Source organism: Leptosomus discolor, chromosome 4, assembly GCF_034619465.1.
Source record: "Leptosomus discolor isolate bLepDis1 chromosome 4, bLepDis1.hap2, whole genome shotgun sequence".
Classification (NCBI taxonomy): domain Eukaryota; kingdom Metazoa; phylum Chordata; class Aves; order Leptosomiformes; family Leptosomidae; genus Leptosomus; species Leptosomus discolor.
Window position 1 is genome coordinate 83,361,082 of NC_141394.1, and position 13,218 is coordinate 83,374,299.

Sequence of the window (13,218 nt, forward strand, 5' to 3'; positions counted from 1 at the left end):
AGCAAGGACAGCGCAGTCACCTCCCTGCGAGGGGAGGCAACGCCACACGGGGACGCGGCACCTCCTGCCCCTTCAGCCACAGCAGAACGCGGCAGCCTGAGGCTCAACACCCACCTCGGCCTTTATTGAGCCTCGGTCACCCCCAGCGGTTTCTGGCCCTGGGCACGGCCTGTGACCGACGCCATGCGGGGCTCGAGGCAGCTCCAACACTGCCCCGGGGGCTGCTGGTGCCTGGGCCCGGCCCACGGGACTCACCCAGAGCCGAGGTGCCAAAACACGTTCGCCGCGGCCGCCCCGCCGCGTCACACTGCCAGGCACGGGCTGCGGCACACCGGCGGCCAGGCAAGGCCGTACCGAGCCGAGCTCCTGCCAGTCCAAGTCCGCACTGTGGGAGGTGGCTGCTCCCCTAGTCCTCCTCCGAGTCCCTGACCTTCTTCTTCTTCTTTTTCTTCTTCTTCTCCTCCTCCTCCTCCTGGTCAGCCTCCACTGTTAGTTTCCTTTTCCTCTTGGGCACGGCCTCGTCCTCCAGCCCGTTCTCCTCGGGCTCCTCGGCAGCCTCCGGCTCCGATTCGGCCTCCGGCTCCTGCTGCTGCTTCTTCTTCTTCTTCTTCTTTTTGGGCTCCGTGTCGTTCTCCTGAGGGGAGCCCCAGGGTCAGCGGGAGCTGGGCCTGAGTGGGGGGAGCCGGGCAGGCGCCCCCCTCCTACCCCCTGTCCCACCAACCCCCCCCTGCCAGGCGAGGAATAACTGGGACCTGGTGCAGCCCCCTCCCCGCAGCCCCCTCCCCGCAACCCCCTCCCCTGCCCTCACCTCCGGCACTGAGTTCTCCACCTCCGCTGCGGCCGCAGCCAGGGCCTCCAGCCGCCGCTTCTCCCGCTTCTTCTTCTTCTTTTCCCTCTTCTCCTGCTTCCTCTTGACCTCAGCCACCACCTCGCTCGCCTGGGGCAGGAGAGGGGGGAGCTGCTCAGTGCCGGGGAGGTTCCCAGCCCGGGGCCCGTCCCCTCCCGGCGGCGCTGGTCGGATCAGCCTCATTAAATCAGTCTTTGGCCTCCACGGCGGGTCAGGACGGCAGGTGACATCACGCCCGACAGCGGCGCCCGTCCCGTCCCCGCGCAGCCTCACCTCCGCCACGGCCTCCTTCATCACCTCCAGGTTCTTGCGGGGCGGCTCCCCCGTCTCGTAGAAGGCCAAGCGCTCCTCCACCTGCTCCCGCAGCTTGTCCCCGAAAACGCTGGTGGGGACCTCTGCGGGGAGAGGAAGGGGGGGCTCAGCACCCACCGCCCTGCCCGCCCCGGCGCCCGCCCGCCGCCCCCGGCTCTGCTCAGCCCCACAGGAGTCACCATTCACGCAGTGAGATGCTGTTGACGAAAAATGTTCCCATCACGGCAGAGGCGCCCCCCCCGGCCCCCGCCCGCCCCGGCCCCCGGGCACCTGAGAAGCAGTCGATGCGGGAGGCGATGGTGCACTTGTTGGCCAGGTAGCGGGAGATGCGCCCCTTGTTCTTGGCGGCCGCTCGCCCGATGAAGGTGGAGTGGAAGATGAGCCCGTACTTGGGGGTGTTCCCTCGCGTCTTCAGCGCCCTGGAACCGGCCACGGAGCGGGTCGGGGCCGGCGCGGGAGCCCCTCGGACCGGAGCTGCCACCCGCCGCCCTCCTCTGCCCCGGCACGACAACCACCGTCCCCCCGCAGCCCCGCTAACCTCCGGGGGTGCCCGGGGCACGGCCCCGCCAAGCCCCACGCGAAGCCCCGGTGGTCGCTCAGCGGCTGGGGCCGGCGGGTCACCCGCGGCCGAGGGGGCCCGGCGCGTCGCAGCCGGCGGCCCAGGGCCCTGCCATCACCGCGACCACCCCATGGCGGTACCTGAACAGGGCCTTCTCGGCCCCCAGGATCTGCACCGTCGAGGCCGGGTACTTGGCCAGGTTCGTCAGGCTGCCGGCGTGGGAGATGAGGCGGGCGCCCACCTGCGGGGGGGACGGGGGTTACGTGACGGTCGCCCCCCAGTTCTGGGCCGCGCTGGGGTTACGTTACAGCCCCCCCCCCCCGGGCCGGGGATCAGCAGCGAGAGGTGTCAGCAGGAGCTCAGGGGATTGACAGATTCACTCTGACATCATCTCCGCGGCCAGGGGGAGCCCCGGGGTGCGCCCACCCGCCCGCTGGCACTCACCACCTCCCCGATGAGGGCCGAGAGGCTGGGGGCCACCTGGCTCATCTTGGAGCGGAGGTACTCCTGCAGGCCGCGGCGGTACTCGGCCAGCGAGATGACGCGGCTGGAGAAGCTCTCGATGTTGATGAGGTCGAGGGGGGAGATGTCCATCCCTGGCGAGATGGGCAGCGGGGGCTGAGCGGTGGCTCCCAGGGCAGAGGACGGGACCCCCGGCCCCGCCGGGGAAGCACAGCGCTCCGGTGGAGCCGCCGCCGCCCGCACTCACCCATGGAGGAGCGGGAGGCCTCCAGGATGGCCTGCGCCTTGGCGGCGTCCATGACGATCTCCTCCAGCCCCGGCAGGCTGTCCTCGCTCAGCTCCCGGCGGTTCCCGATGAATTTGGCCAGCCGGCAGTACGTGTAGTTCTCGGGGACGATCCTGATCAGCTCGGGGAAGTGGTACCCGTACCACTCCCTGCGGGGACAGCGTCAGCGCCGTGGCCCCACCGCGACCCCCCTGCTCCACGCGTGTCTGCGTGTGTCCCCCCCCTCGGGCACGCTCCCGCCGCGGCACCGTGGCCCTGGCCGGGGCTGCCCCGGAGGCGCTGCTCTCCCTCCCCGTTCTGTACAGGCGGCCGGAGGGGCGGCTGCCTGCGGTAAGCGTGGGGAGACCAACCGCCCGCCCCCGGCCCGGGCCCCCCGCTCACCGGACGCGCATGGAGAAGGTGTTGATGTCCTTGTCCAGCTGGTCCAGCAGGCTGATGGACTGGATGATCATGTTATCCACGCGGTTCACATTGAACTTCACCTTGGCGCGGGAGTAGCTGTGCCCCAGCCCCAGCTGGGCCTTGGAGGCCGACTGGGCCGTGAGGCCCCGCACCAGCGCGGCGAAGTGCAGCCGGATCCCTGCGGCGGCACCCGGCCGTCACCACCGCCGCCCCTAACACGCCCCCGGCGATGGCAGCGGGTGTCGTGTGTCCCCCCCGCCAGCTCCTGACCCCCCCCCGCCCCGTCCCAGGGGTCCCCTCGGCGGCCGGACTTACCCCGCAGGATCTCGGCCACGACGCCCCCGGTCTGGCATTGGTAGCCCAGCTCCTCCAGGATGGCGGCCCCGATCTTGGGGTCGGCGACCCCCAGCAGCGCCTTCTTCTTCTTGGCCGGCAGAGAGGTCTCCAGCAGGAGCCGCAGGTCCTCGTGGAGGATCCCTGCGGGGAACGGGGCGGGGCGGGTCAGCGGGGCCGGAGGGTCGCTCGGGGGTCCCCCTCGCCCCCGACCCCCCCCCCCCAACTCACCCTCGGAGACGGCGTTCATGTTCTCCAGGGCGCTCTGGGCCGACTTGAAGGGCGCGAAGGCCACGAGCTTCACCACGTTGTGGAACTTGCCGAGGGTGAGGACGCTCTCCTCCACCTACGGGGGCGCGGGCACGGCCCCGGTGAGGCCCCGCCGGGACGGGGAGGCCGCCGCAACACCCGGTCGGCGGGAACGGGGAAGGTGGGCCACCCCCGGGGGAACGGCAGCAGCAGGGTACGAGCACCCCTCCCTGCCCCCCCCGGAGCGGGTCGCCCCCCCGCTCCGCGCAGGACAAACCCGCCCCCCGGCACCGGATAGATCCGCCGCGCTCCCCCCCGGCACCGGATCGCCCTCCGCGGCCCCCCGGCCCGTACCTGCGGCAGCAGCAGACTGATCTCCTCCACCTCCCGCACGGCGAAGAGCGCGTACCCGGCGGCGTGCTCGAACAGCACGTGGAGCAGCACCTGCACCGGCACCGGTCACTGGTGGCTCCGAGCGCCCGCAGGCCCCGCTCCCGGCCCGGCCCGGCCCGCGCTCCCCCGCCCCGCCGCCGCACAGGAGCCCCCGGCCCGGGCTCCGCCGCGCCCCGAGCCCCCGCGGACCTCACCCCAGCCCCCGCGGGCCACAGCCCGACCCGATGCGGGCGGATGCGGCCGGCCCGGCCCGGCGGCCACTCACCATCCTGCCGCCACCACTGCCACCGCCCGGAACTGACAGCGATCCGCCGGAAGCCCGCCCTTCCCGTCCGCGGCCAATCAGCCGACGCGCCTCCGCGCCCCCAGCCAATCAGCGCAGGACGTCCTCGACGATGCCGACCCCCAGCGAATCAGGTGGAGAATTGGCCTGTCCCGCCTCCCTTTGCCGTCTCTACCACTCAGACCCAGGAACCGCCGCCACCTCCCGCCCCTTCCTGCCCCCGCGGCCAATGGGGGCCGCGCTCCCGCCCCACGCCGCGAGGTTCGAGGCGCGTTTCGCGCCGCCACCGCCCCCCGCGCGCACGTGGCGGGACCCGCCGCCCCCCGGTGCCCCCCCGGTGCCTCCCGGTCGCCCCCCGACTCCCCCCCGGTGCCGGCGCAGGAAGGCGCGGGGCCGCGGGCAGGTTCAGGGCAGCTTTATTGAAGAGCGGGGGTGCCGCGGCCGGCGGGGGGGGGGGGTGGACGGCCCCGGGCCCAGCCCCGCGGGGGGAGTGAGGGGCTCCGGCCCCCCCCGGTGCAGCCCCGGCCGCGGGCGGGGGGCGGTCCAAGGGGTCTGTAGTGTCTGACAGCAGCTGCAGGGCGCGGGGGGAGTAAGCCCCCGGCGGGGCCCGGGTCGCCCCGGGACGGGGGGGGCTCCGGCTCTCTCCCCAGAGAGTGAGGACAAGCGGCCGGGACTCCCCGGGAGGGGGCCGGCGGGGCGGGGGGCTCCGGGGCATCCCCGGGGGACGCTCAGCGGGGGGGGACGTGGGTGTGCAATGACCCTCGCTCCGTGCTGGGGGGGCCCCCGGCTTAGGAGACGAGGTGGCTGTGGAGCTTGTGGAGCAGGTCAGGGGTGAGGAGCAGGCGGTGGGCCTGGCCGTGCCCCGGCGGGCAGGGGAAGGTCACTTTGCCGTAGTACGCCATCCCCTCCTCCTTCTCCCGCTTGGCCTGCAAGAGCAGAGACCCGGCTGTGCCCCTCTGCACCCTCCGCAGCTGGGGACAGCCCTGCCGCCACGGGACGGGACCCCCAACCACCCCGGGGCAGACAGGCCGGAGCAGGGAGGGCCCCGACTCGCCCCGTCCCTCCCCGCCAGGATCCGGGGTCTCACCTTCAGGAAGGAGGAGGAGGGGAAGATGCCGAAGTTGGTGGGGACGCTGGCGCCCAGCTGCTGCTGAACCGTCTCTCGCATCGTGTCATCCTGGGGGTGGGGGGGAAGAGCAGGACACCGTCACCTCCAGAGCGTCAAGGTCACCTCCAGAGCCCCACCATCACCTCCAGAACCCCACGGCTCCTCCTGGCACCCCGCAGAGCCCCTCCCTTGCCCCGCAGAGCCCCTCGCCATCCTGCATCCCCGGGGACAAGGCAGAGGGCTCAAACCTGACTTCGTTTTGGAAGGGGAAGGGGGCAGCACCTCGCCCCCCGCAGCCGGAGGTGCCGCAGGGTTCACCGAGGTGCCGGTAGCACCAGCTACGGTGCTCGCGGTGAAACGTGCCCCACCGTTTCCCAGCCCTGGGCCTTGGGGGACGAGAGGGCTGGGCCCAGGGTGCCCCTGGGACACCCACCCTCCCAGGCTGGCACGGGCAAGCTGCCTTACCCTCAGGGTGTCGATGGTGTTTTGGAGGGAACACAGGCGGGCCGTCTGCTCCAGCAGCCGCGCCGAGGAGCTCCTCGCTGCAGAAGAGAGGTGACAGACGCATGCCACGCTGTCCCCAGACACACGGACACCCGCGGCCAGGGGGATGGGACAGCCACGTGCCGGGACAGCCGCATCTCGGGGGCACGAGGCCACCCCCTGCTGCGCAGGGAAGCCCGGTCCGTGTGAGCAACCCACGGGAGCGGGTCTGAGGGCTGAGCTGGAGCTCTGCCCTGCAGCAAACCCTGCTCGCTGCACGGGGAGGGGGGGCCGGTCCCTCCCCGGGGCGGAGGGGAGACACAGGCTATGGGCCAAGCTCCTTCCGACTCCTGGCTGCCCGTGACCCCCCCTCGCTCCCCAGAGGCTTCGGCCAAGGGACGCTGGTGCAGGACCTACCCGACTTGGTCTGCTTCATGTCCACCACCTTGGCGTTGGCGCTCATCTGGTAGAGGGTCTCCAGGAGCTGGTTGGTCTTGCGGTACAGCGTCTGGGCGGCCAGACCTTCTCCCTGCCTGTTCTTGGGCAGGGACACCTTGGGGACGTGCAGCGGCGTCAGGCTGGCCAGCTCCATCTTCATCTGGGCTCCCTGGGACCGACGGGGAGAAGGTCGTGAGGGGCAGGGGGTAACTTGGGGCACAGCGGGGTGTAAAGGCAGCATAAAGGGGAGCCTGAACGGCAACAGAAGGGCACGGGACTGCAGCCCGAACCACCAGAGGGTGGGAGCGCGGATGCCCACGGGCAGCAGTGATGTCCCAGACGTGCCAGGACACCGGAGGGAAGCCCTGGGACAAGTGGCTGAGCAGGCGGAAGGCTTGGGGAGGGGAAACGGGTCGGCACCTGCAGAACCGCAGCTCGACAGCGGCCACGTGGGTGCCTCCCCAGCTGTAGGAGCTGCCGCTGACAGCTCCACGGCTGTGCCTAACAACCTGCGTAATTGTGTGTCTGTGAATTAACACCAGCAGAACGCTGTTCGGTCAACGAGATTATCTGCTGCCTTGCCAACCTCCTCGCGGCGCCTTCCTTCATCGGTGAATGCCTCCACCAGCCTCACCCGGCACCCGGGGTCCCCGGTCTGACAGGGGGACCAAGGCTGGGCAGTGACACCACCAGCACCCCCAGTCCCCAGCCCTCTGCCCAGGGCAAGCCCAGGGCTCAGCCCCTTCCCCCCGGAGCCACGTCCCCCTCCCCAAAGGAGCCAGAGCTCCCTTCGCCCGGGGTTCTGCTGCGCCCCCAGGGCAGAGCCCGAGCCCGCCACCAGCCCTGCCCCGGCTGGGCTCTCCGCAGAGCCCCCCAGCACGGCTCTTGCCATTCCCAGTTCCTCTCCCAAGGAAACCCACAGCGCGGAGGAGGGCAGAGCTGCGTGCGGTGCTGGCAGCAGCCGGAGCCTCGGGTCGCTCTGCCCGGCCCCAGCGCCGTGGCACCGCGCTCCCGCCGCCACCCCAGGCCTTGCCCTCCCGACCCACGGCACGTCTGAGCCCCGGGGTCCAGCGCCCGGGCCCCCGCACCCCACCTTGAGCCGGTTGTTCTCGTTCTTGAGGTGCTTGACGGAGAGCTGCAGGGCGTCGATCTGCTGCAGAAGGAGCGGCGAGTCCTTCACCTGGACGGGGCCCGAGCCGCCTCCCGTCACCGGGCCGGCACCGACACCTGCGGAGGGGCACGAGCGGCAGCGGCATCAGCGGGAGCGCGGGGCAGGACGGCTGCAGCGGCGCTGGACGTGCCAGCAGGCTCGGCAAAGGGACGAGCGTCCGCAGCGCGGGGGGCAGCGGCGTCCGCCCGTGCGTGCCCCGGCACCAACGGAGCCATCGCCAACGCGCGGAGAAGGCCAAGAGGCACCAAGAGGCACCTCACCCCCTGCGCCCCCGCAGCAGCCCGAAGACGCGGGGCTGTGCCGGGCTCCGGGGACCTGTCCCCCCGCTGCGGGAGCCCCAGCCCTGGGCACACATCGCGGTTTCATGCTGATCACTCCCTGCCCGGACTCCCGGTTCCCCCCAGGAGCGCACCAGCCCCGAGCTCCCCTGCACCACGGGCTGCCCTTGAGTGGGACCTGCGTCCCTCCCCCTGCTCCCAAACCAAGCCATGTGCCAGGGCCATGCTTGGGCGCCTTGGGACGCCAGTCCCCCCCCCGGCATGCACTTCTGGGGGCCGGAGGAGGCGGGGAGCGCTGGCATGCTGGGTGCAGTACCGTACCTCTCTGCTGTTCCTCTGTGGGACAAGGAGAGGAGCCAGAGGAAAGACAAGAAGAAGCAGAATTAAAGCCGAGGATCAAGTGTGAGAGGAGCTCTGGTCACCCACGGCTGTGTCCTGTGCTCAGCCCCGTCCCCTGACTCCGGGAGCAGCGACCGTCCCAGCGGCCCCGCCGGGGCAGGGGGGCTCCCTGTGCCGCTGCTGCAGGAGCCGGCGAGCCCCCACCGTGCACCACGAGGGCCAGGAGGTGCCGCACCCCGGAGCCAGGCTGCGCCCCGGTGTTACCCAACCCAGGTCAGGTCAAAGGGATCAGGATCCCGGGCCCACCGGATCACCGCCACGCTGGGGCTGGAGCGCCAGGCTGCTCCGCAGCCGCCCCGGTCACAGTCCCGAAGGACACCCGAGCTCTCGCTCCGGGAGGCCACACGCTGTCCTAGAGCCAGAGCTCCGGGCAAAGGCGCCAAGGACCCGCTCCTGCCACCAGGCACTTTCCGTGGGACGCTTCCTCCAGAGTGACAAGGAAGGTGCCAACGCCCCTGGCAGCCAGCACGGGGACCTGCCACCTCCGCCAGCCCCCGTCCCGCAGCCTCGCCCACCCCTTGCTGCCGGAGAGCCCGGGGGCCACAGAGGAACAGGGCCGCGTTCTCCGAGCCAGGTCAGAGCAGCAGAGCCCCAGCAGCCCGTCGGTGGCCCGCAGAGGCACGGCAGCGGGGCCGGGCAGCTGCCAGCTCCCGGGCGCTGCGTGGGGAGGACGTCCCAGGCCCCCTTTTCCCCCTTTTCCCCCTTTTCCAGCCTGCACCAGCTGCAGACGCCAGTTACGCACCTCCGGCGATGCCAGACACGATGGAGGCGACGCCAGAGGCCGGGGCGCCGCGCAGGCCCTCGATGGTTCGCTTCGACTGGTTGTTCAAGCGCTGCTTCAGCTCCACCTTCTCCGACTCCAGCTGGTCGATATCTGCCTGAAGAGCATCCATGGTCTCCTCAAACTCCCTGGGAAGAGCAGAGAGAGTCACGGGGGTAGCTCCTCCGACGGGGAGAGGCAAGCAGCCCAGGACCCGAGAGCTCCTGGCGTTGTCACCGTCCTGCCACCGCTGCGCGTCACGCCCCGACCTGCTGGGGCAGGAGCCGGAGACCCCCGGGGCTCCCTGGCGGCTGCAGCACCGCACCCGGAGGAAGCACCGATCCGTACCGAACCTGCTCGTCCACGGGCTCGCTCTGCCCACAGACCGCCCGCGGCCGGAGCCACCGGGAGCGCGGCGATGGTGGCGAGAACGCGCCGGGACAACGGCCCTTGCCACGAGGGTGTTTGAGCGGGACCTTTCCCTCTGCCAGCCCGGGCTCTGCCGTGCGCCCTTAAAACGCGCTGGCTGCCCTGCGGATCCCCAGTAACACCCGCCCCAACCCACACCCCCTCCCAGCCAGCCCGAGGGACCGCCGGCTGGCTGCCCAGGCCTCACCACAGCCCCCCCGGCAGCAGCCCCCCACCTCACACTTACTTCTCTTTCTTCTTGAGCAGCGTCTGGGTCTCGTCCAGCTTCGTCTGTATCTTCTCCACGCGGTCGTCTGCGTCCTTGGACGCGCTGTCCAGCTTCTTCTCCAGGAGGCTGAGCCGCACGTTGGCTTCGCTGAGCTCCTCGCCCTGGAGCGGCAGGACAGACATCAGAGCGCGCCAGGGCCCCGGGGGCGGGGGGCACCGGGAAGGGCTCCCGGCAGCGCCTGCTCCCAGCCAGGAACCGCAACGCCGACCCGCTGCACCTGCGCTGGGGACGCAGGCAGCCGTCGCCAACGCCGGCCGTCCCAGCACGCGGCGGGGGCAAGGCCAGGAGAGCCTGCGGCAGGGAGGCGCCGGGCAGGCAGCACCGCCTGCCAACTGGAAGAGTATTTCCAGGAGGAGATCCAGCTGGGGCTCGGGACCGTCAGCTCCACCGGCAGCAAGCGGAGCACGAACGTGACCACTACAGCAGCCAACAGCTCTTCACCGACCAGCCGGGAAGGCAGAGGTCGGCCGGAGCACAGCTCACCTTGATCTTGAGGGACTTCTTCAGCTCCTTGATGACGGTCTCCCTGTCCTCCAGCTTCAGCCCCAGCCCCTCGGCGTCGGTGATCTCCGCCCGAAGCGCCGCTGCCCGCAGGTCGGCCGGTGGGGTGGGCTGCAACGGAGACCAGAGGAACGAGATTCAAAGCTGGTGTTTCGTGAAGAACTCCAGTAACTGCAGACGGGGCCAGGCGGCAGGAGGGGGACTGCTCCCGGCCTCCCTGCACCCTGCAGGCCACGGCGGCACCTCCCCAGCCCTCCGCCCCGCAGCGCCCCCCGAGGAGAGACTCCTGCCAGGGGGGGCAGCGGCAGGACCGGGGGGGAGATGACAGAGCAGCTCGGACGCTCCGGCTCTGCCCGAGGCCCCTGCCGCAGCCCGAAACCCACCTTGGTCTGCGGCCTGTCCGCGTCGTATTCTCCCTCCTGCATGGCCGTGGCCATCTTGTTCATGGTGGCGATGAGGATGCTGCACGACTGGCGCAGGCACTCGTAGGGGTTGATGCCCTGGGTGCCGTAGATCTGCAGAGGACGGGAGGGCAGCGGTGGGTGGCCCCGGGCTGGGCTCCCCGCCACTGCGGCAGCCCCCTCCCGACCCCCCACGACGCGCCACAGGCCTTGGGAGGCCGCAGGCCCTCTGGTGCGGCGGCGGGGCAACGCCAGCTGCGGGGACGGGCGGCCCAGAGCAGGGGACACAAAGCCCTCCGCGTTTTGGCGTTCCCGGGCGCGTTCCCAGTTCGTTCCCAGCCTCCACAAGGCTCTCCCGCCCGGAGCTGCTCACGGGCAGGTCTCTGAGACGGGTCCCGGCTTCCCCCGCCGCCGCAGGAGGGAAGGAGGGGCAGCCGAGGAGGGGGGTTCCCACCTGCTCGCTCGCTTTGAAGGCCAGATCCTCCAGCTTCACCGCCAGCAGCCCCTCGTTCTCCGCCAGAGGAGCGATCATCTGCGCCCCGGCAGCGGCCACCTCCTGCAGCACGGCCACCACCCACGTCAGGTGCTTGCGGCAGTCCAGCAGCGTGTCCGACACCTGGGCACGGCACAAACGGGGCGGTTGGGAAAGGCGCAGACCGACGGGCACCGGGGAAGCTCCCGGCCGCGCAGCACCGGCCTCGGCCTCGTCTGAAGCTCCCGAGATCTCAACTGGCTCACGGAGCAGCGCTAGGAGGACGGGAAACACCGGGCAAGCCACAAAGAAAGTCGAGGCTGGAGCAGGTGAGGTTAAGGAGTCCGCGCCTCCGTCCCAGCTACAAACACGAAGCCCAGAGAGGCTGCGCCCCACCTCAGCTGGCACGTTTCCCTCTGCCCGAGCAGCGGGGTGCTGCTCAGCTCCAGCAGGGCACCGCACACCAGCACGGTCCCTCCCCGGAGCCGCCGAGGCCAGCAGCGCGCTATCAGTGTTTGACTCCAGCTCAGTACAGCCCGCAGCTCCCAGTGCTGTGCCAGCCAGCTCACCTGCTGCCCGAAGCCCAGCGCCGCAGGGATACCCGGAGCGTCCGTGCCGGGCATGCGGCGCCTGATCTTCTTGCAGAACTGGCGGATGTCGCTGCAGGAGGTCTCCAGGTCCTTGAGGAGGATGGCGAGGTCGGACGCCTCCTGCCCCGCCTAGGGCGCGGAGAAGGGAGCTCAGCACAACCGCCCGCGGGACCAGCGGCGAGGGGACCCCAGCCCGAGCCTCGCCGCCACCCCGCGGAGCCGCCGCGAGCGCGCCCTACCTGGAGGAAGGCCCGCAGCCGGCACACCTCCACCCCCATGCAGTCCAAGGCACTCTGGGTGAACTGCGGAGCGCAAACACAGGGACCGTCAGCGCGGGGCCAAGCAGGGACCAGCAAGTCGCCTGCACCGGGGCTTTGGGCTCGGGCGTTTCAGGCCGGACCCTCTGCACACCACCCGGCCACGACCCCAGGATTTACGGGAGCGGGAGAACAGGCCGAGGCCTTCAGTCAATTTTGGTCTCGCCCCGTGGGGCACAGGACAGCGGTACCTCCCTCAGAGGCTCAGGGCAGCACAACACTCCCCCTTAGACACCAGGTTCTCCGCGCTCTCCTTGCTGCTCTGCTCCTTCTACCCACGTGTCCGCGGGGCAAACGGCCCCACGCCTTCCTCCCCCTTCCCTGACCCGGGAGCCCACGTCCCCCCTGTGCCACCCCAGGCAGCGGGAGCTGGGGGAAAGCGACTGCAACGGGGAGAGGGGGAGAAGAGGCAACTCGCAGGGTGAATCTTGGGGAGGGGCAGAAAGGGCAAAGGCAGAAAACACGCCACGGGGAAAGAGTCAGGTTATTCTTCCTCACGTCACCTTGATGTGGTCGGCCAGCTGCATGGTGCAGTCTTCAGCCTGGTCCGCCAGGTGGATGCTGTACAGGTGCTGGGCGGAGAGAGACCAGCGGAGATCAGCCCCTCGCGCCCTTCCACACACACACGAGCCCACAAACCACACGAGGACATGCATAAAACCCCCAAACACCAGGGCTTTGGCCCAATTTTTAACTGGGAGGGAGAACTCTGGCAGTGACCCCCACCAGAGCCCCTGGGAAGGCGCTGCCCCCCCCCTAAGAGCTGGCAGCCCTTGGCTCGAAGGCTCAGCAACCCCGACCCGCAGCAGAGGCAGGGAAACGTAGGATGGGGGAACCGCGTCCCCTCTGCCTCCGTCCTCCCAGGGACAGAGGACTCTGCCCCCAGGTGACACAGCCACGAGCCCGCGGCTCGCGGCCCCGCAGACCCACCTGGTAGTACTTGATGGCTTTGGTCAGCGGCTCCACGTTGACCGTCTCGTCCAGCTGGTCCTTGTGCAGCAGCTCGATCAGGAAGTCCAGCGAGCGCTCGTGGACGCTCATCTCGGGGTACAGCATCCCCACCTTCTTGTACACCTCCACGCTGCATTTGTTCAGGGCCCTGGTAAGGGAAGGCGGGCTCAGTCGCGCTGGCTGGGACGGGCACGTTCCCCAGACCGCGTCAGCACAGGGCTGGGCTGCTGGGCGCCCATCTCAGACCACCCAACACCCCCCCCCGAGGACCCCCAGGAGCACCGCGGCTGGAGAGCGGTTCCCGAAGGGCAGAACATCTCCAGAAAACCACGGCATGAGACAGGCTGCCTGGGAGCCACGGGAAAGGGAGCCTCAGGACAGAAAACCGCTCGGCTCTCCAGGCCAGAGCTCAGTGCCGAGGGCGCCTCGAGGCGAGCACCCGCCCCGGCCGCAGCTGTTTCGGTGCCCGACGGCATCTCCCGGTCCCCGACGAGAGCCCTGGCCCCGCGGCGCCGCCGGGGCACGG

General features: G+C 70.7%; 2 protein-coding genes and 2 non-coding genes across 9 annotated transcripts in view; all 4 read right to left on the bottom strand.

The window, feature by feature from the left end:
* Positions 1 to 315: 315 nt before the first annotated feature.
* On the bottom strand, positions 316 to 4,124 carry NOP56 (NOP56 ribonucleoprotein). Its single transcript, XM_086463769.1, has 12 exons — positions 4,109 to 4,124; positions 3,805 to 3,894; positions 3,433 to 3,547; positions 3,184 to 3,345; positions 2,848 to 3,046; positions 2,428 to 2,615; positions 2,163 to 2,314; positions 1,859 to 1,959; positions 1,430 to 1,578; positions 1,121 to 1,242; positions 809 to 937; positions 316 to 634 (listed from the first exon to the last, which is right to left on the bottom strand). Exons 1-12 carry the CDS (start codon positions 4,109 to 4,111, stop codon positions 407 to 409), a joined length of 1,638 nt encoding a protein of 545 aa, XP_086319895.1. The 5' UTR covers positions 4,112 to 4,124; the 3' UTR covers positions 316 to 406.
* On the bottom strand, positions 1,018 to 1,085 carry LOC147415748 (small nucleolar RNA SNORD57). The gene has a single exon (XR_015183490.1). It is a non-coding gene; the product is annotated as a small nucleolar RNA SNORD57 (small nucleolar RNA).
* On the bottom strand, positions 1,316 to 1,387 carry LOC147415749 (small nucleolar RNA SNORD56). Its single transcript, XR_015183484.1, has one exon. It is a non-coding gene; the product is annotated as a small nucleolar RNA SNORD56 (small nucleolar RNA).
* A 790-nt stretch (positions 4,125 to 4,914) lies between the features above and the next one.
* The window catches only part of DCTN1 (dynactin subunit 1), a 51,055-nt gene continuing 42,751 nt past the window's right edge, over positions 4,915 to 13,218 (bottom strand). For 3 of the 6 annotated variants that reach the window (XM_086464368.1, XM_086464364.1, XM_086464365.1), the window contains 15 exons: positions 12,672 to 12,840; positions 12,245 to 12,313; positions 11,664 to 11,726; positions 11,404 to 11,553; positions 10,817 to 10,978; positions 10,345 to 10,476; positions 9,944 to 10,072; positions 9,419 to 9,561; positions 8,746 to 8,912; positions 7,926 to 7,940; positions 7,249 to 7,382; positions 6,135 to 6,324; positions 5,700 to 5,776; positions 5,214 to 5,303; positions 4,915 to 5,052 (listed from right to left, as the gene is read on the bottom strand). In XM_086464368.1, the coding sequence (XP_086320494.1) occupies positions 4,915 to 5,052; positions 5,214 to 5,303; positions 5,700 to 5,776; positions 6,135 to 6,324; positions 7,249 to 7,382; positions 7,926 to 7,940; positions 8,746 to 8,912; positions 9,419 to 9,561; positions 9,944 to 10,072; positions 10,345 to 10,476; positions 10,817 to 10,978; positions 11,404 to 11,553; positions 11,664 to 11,726; positions 12,245 to 12,313; positions 12,672 to 12,840 (1,828 nt within the window). Of the gene's footprint in view, positions 5,053 to 5,213; positions 5,304 to 5,699; positions 5,777 to 6,134; positions 6,325 to 7,248; positions 7,383 to 7,925; positions 7,941 to 8,400; positions 8,424 to 8,741; positions 8,913 to 9,418; positions 9,562 to 9,943; positions 10,073 to 10,344; positions 10,477 to 10,816; positions 10,979 to 11,403; positions 11,554 to 11,663; positions 11,727 to 12,244; positions 12,314 to 12,671; positions 12,841 to 13,218 lie in introns of all 6 variants that reach the window. The other 3 variants (XM_086464366.1, XM_086464367.1, XM_086464363.1) reach the window with 2 other exon arrangements.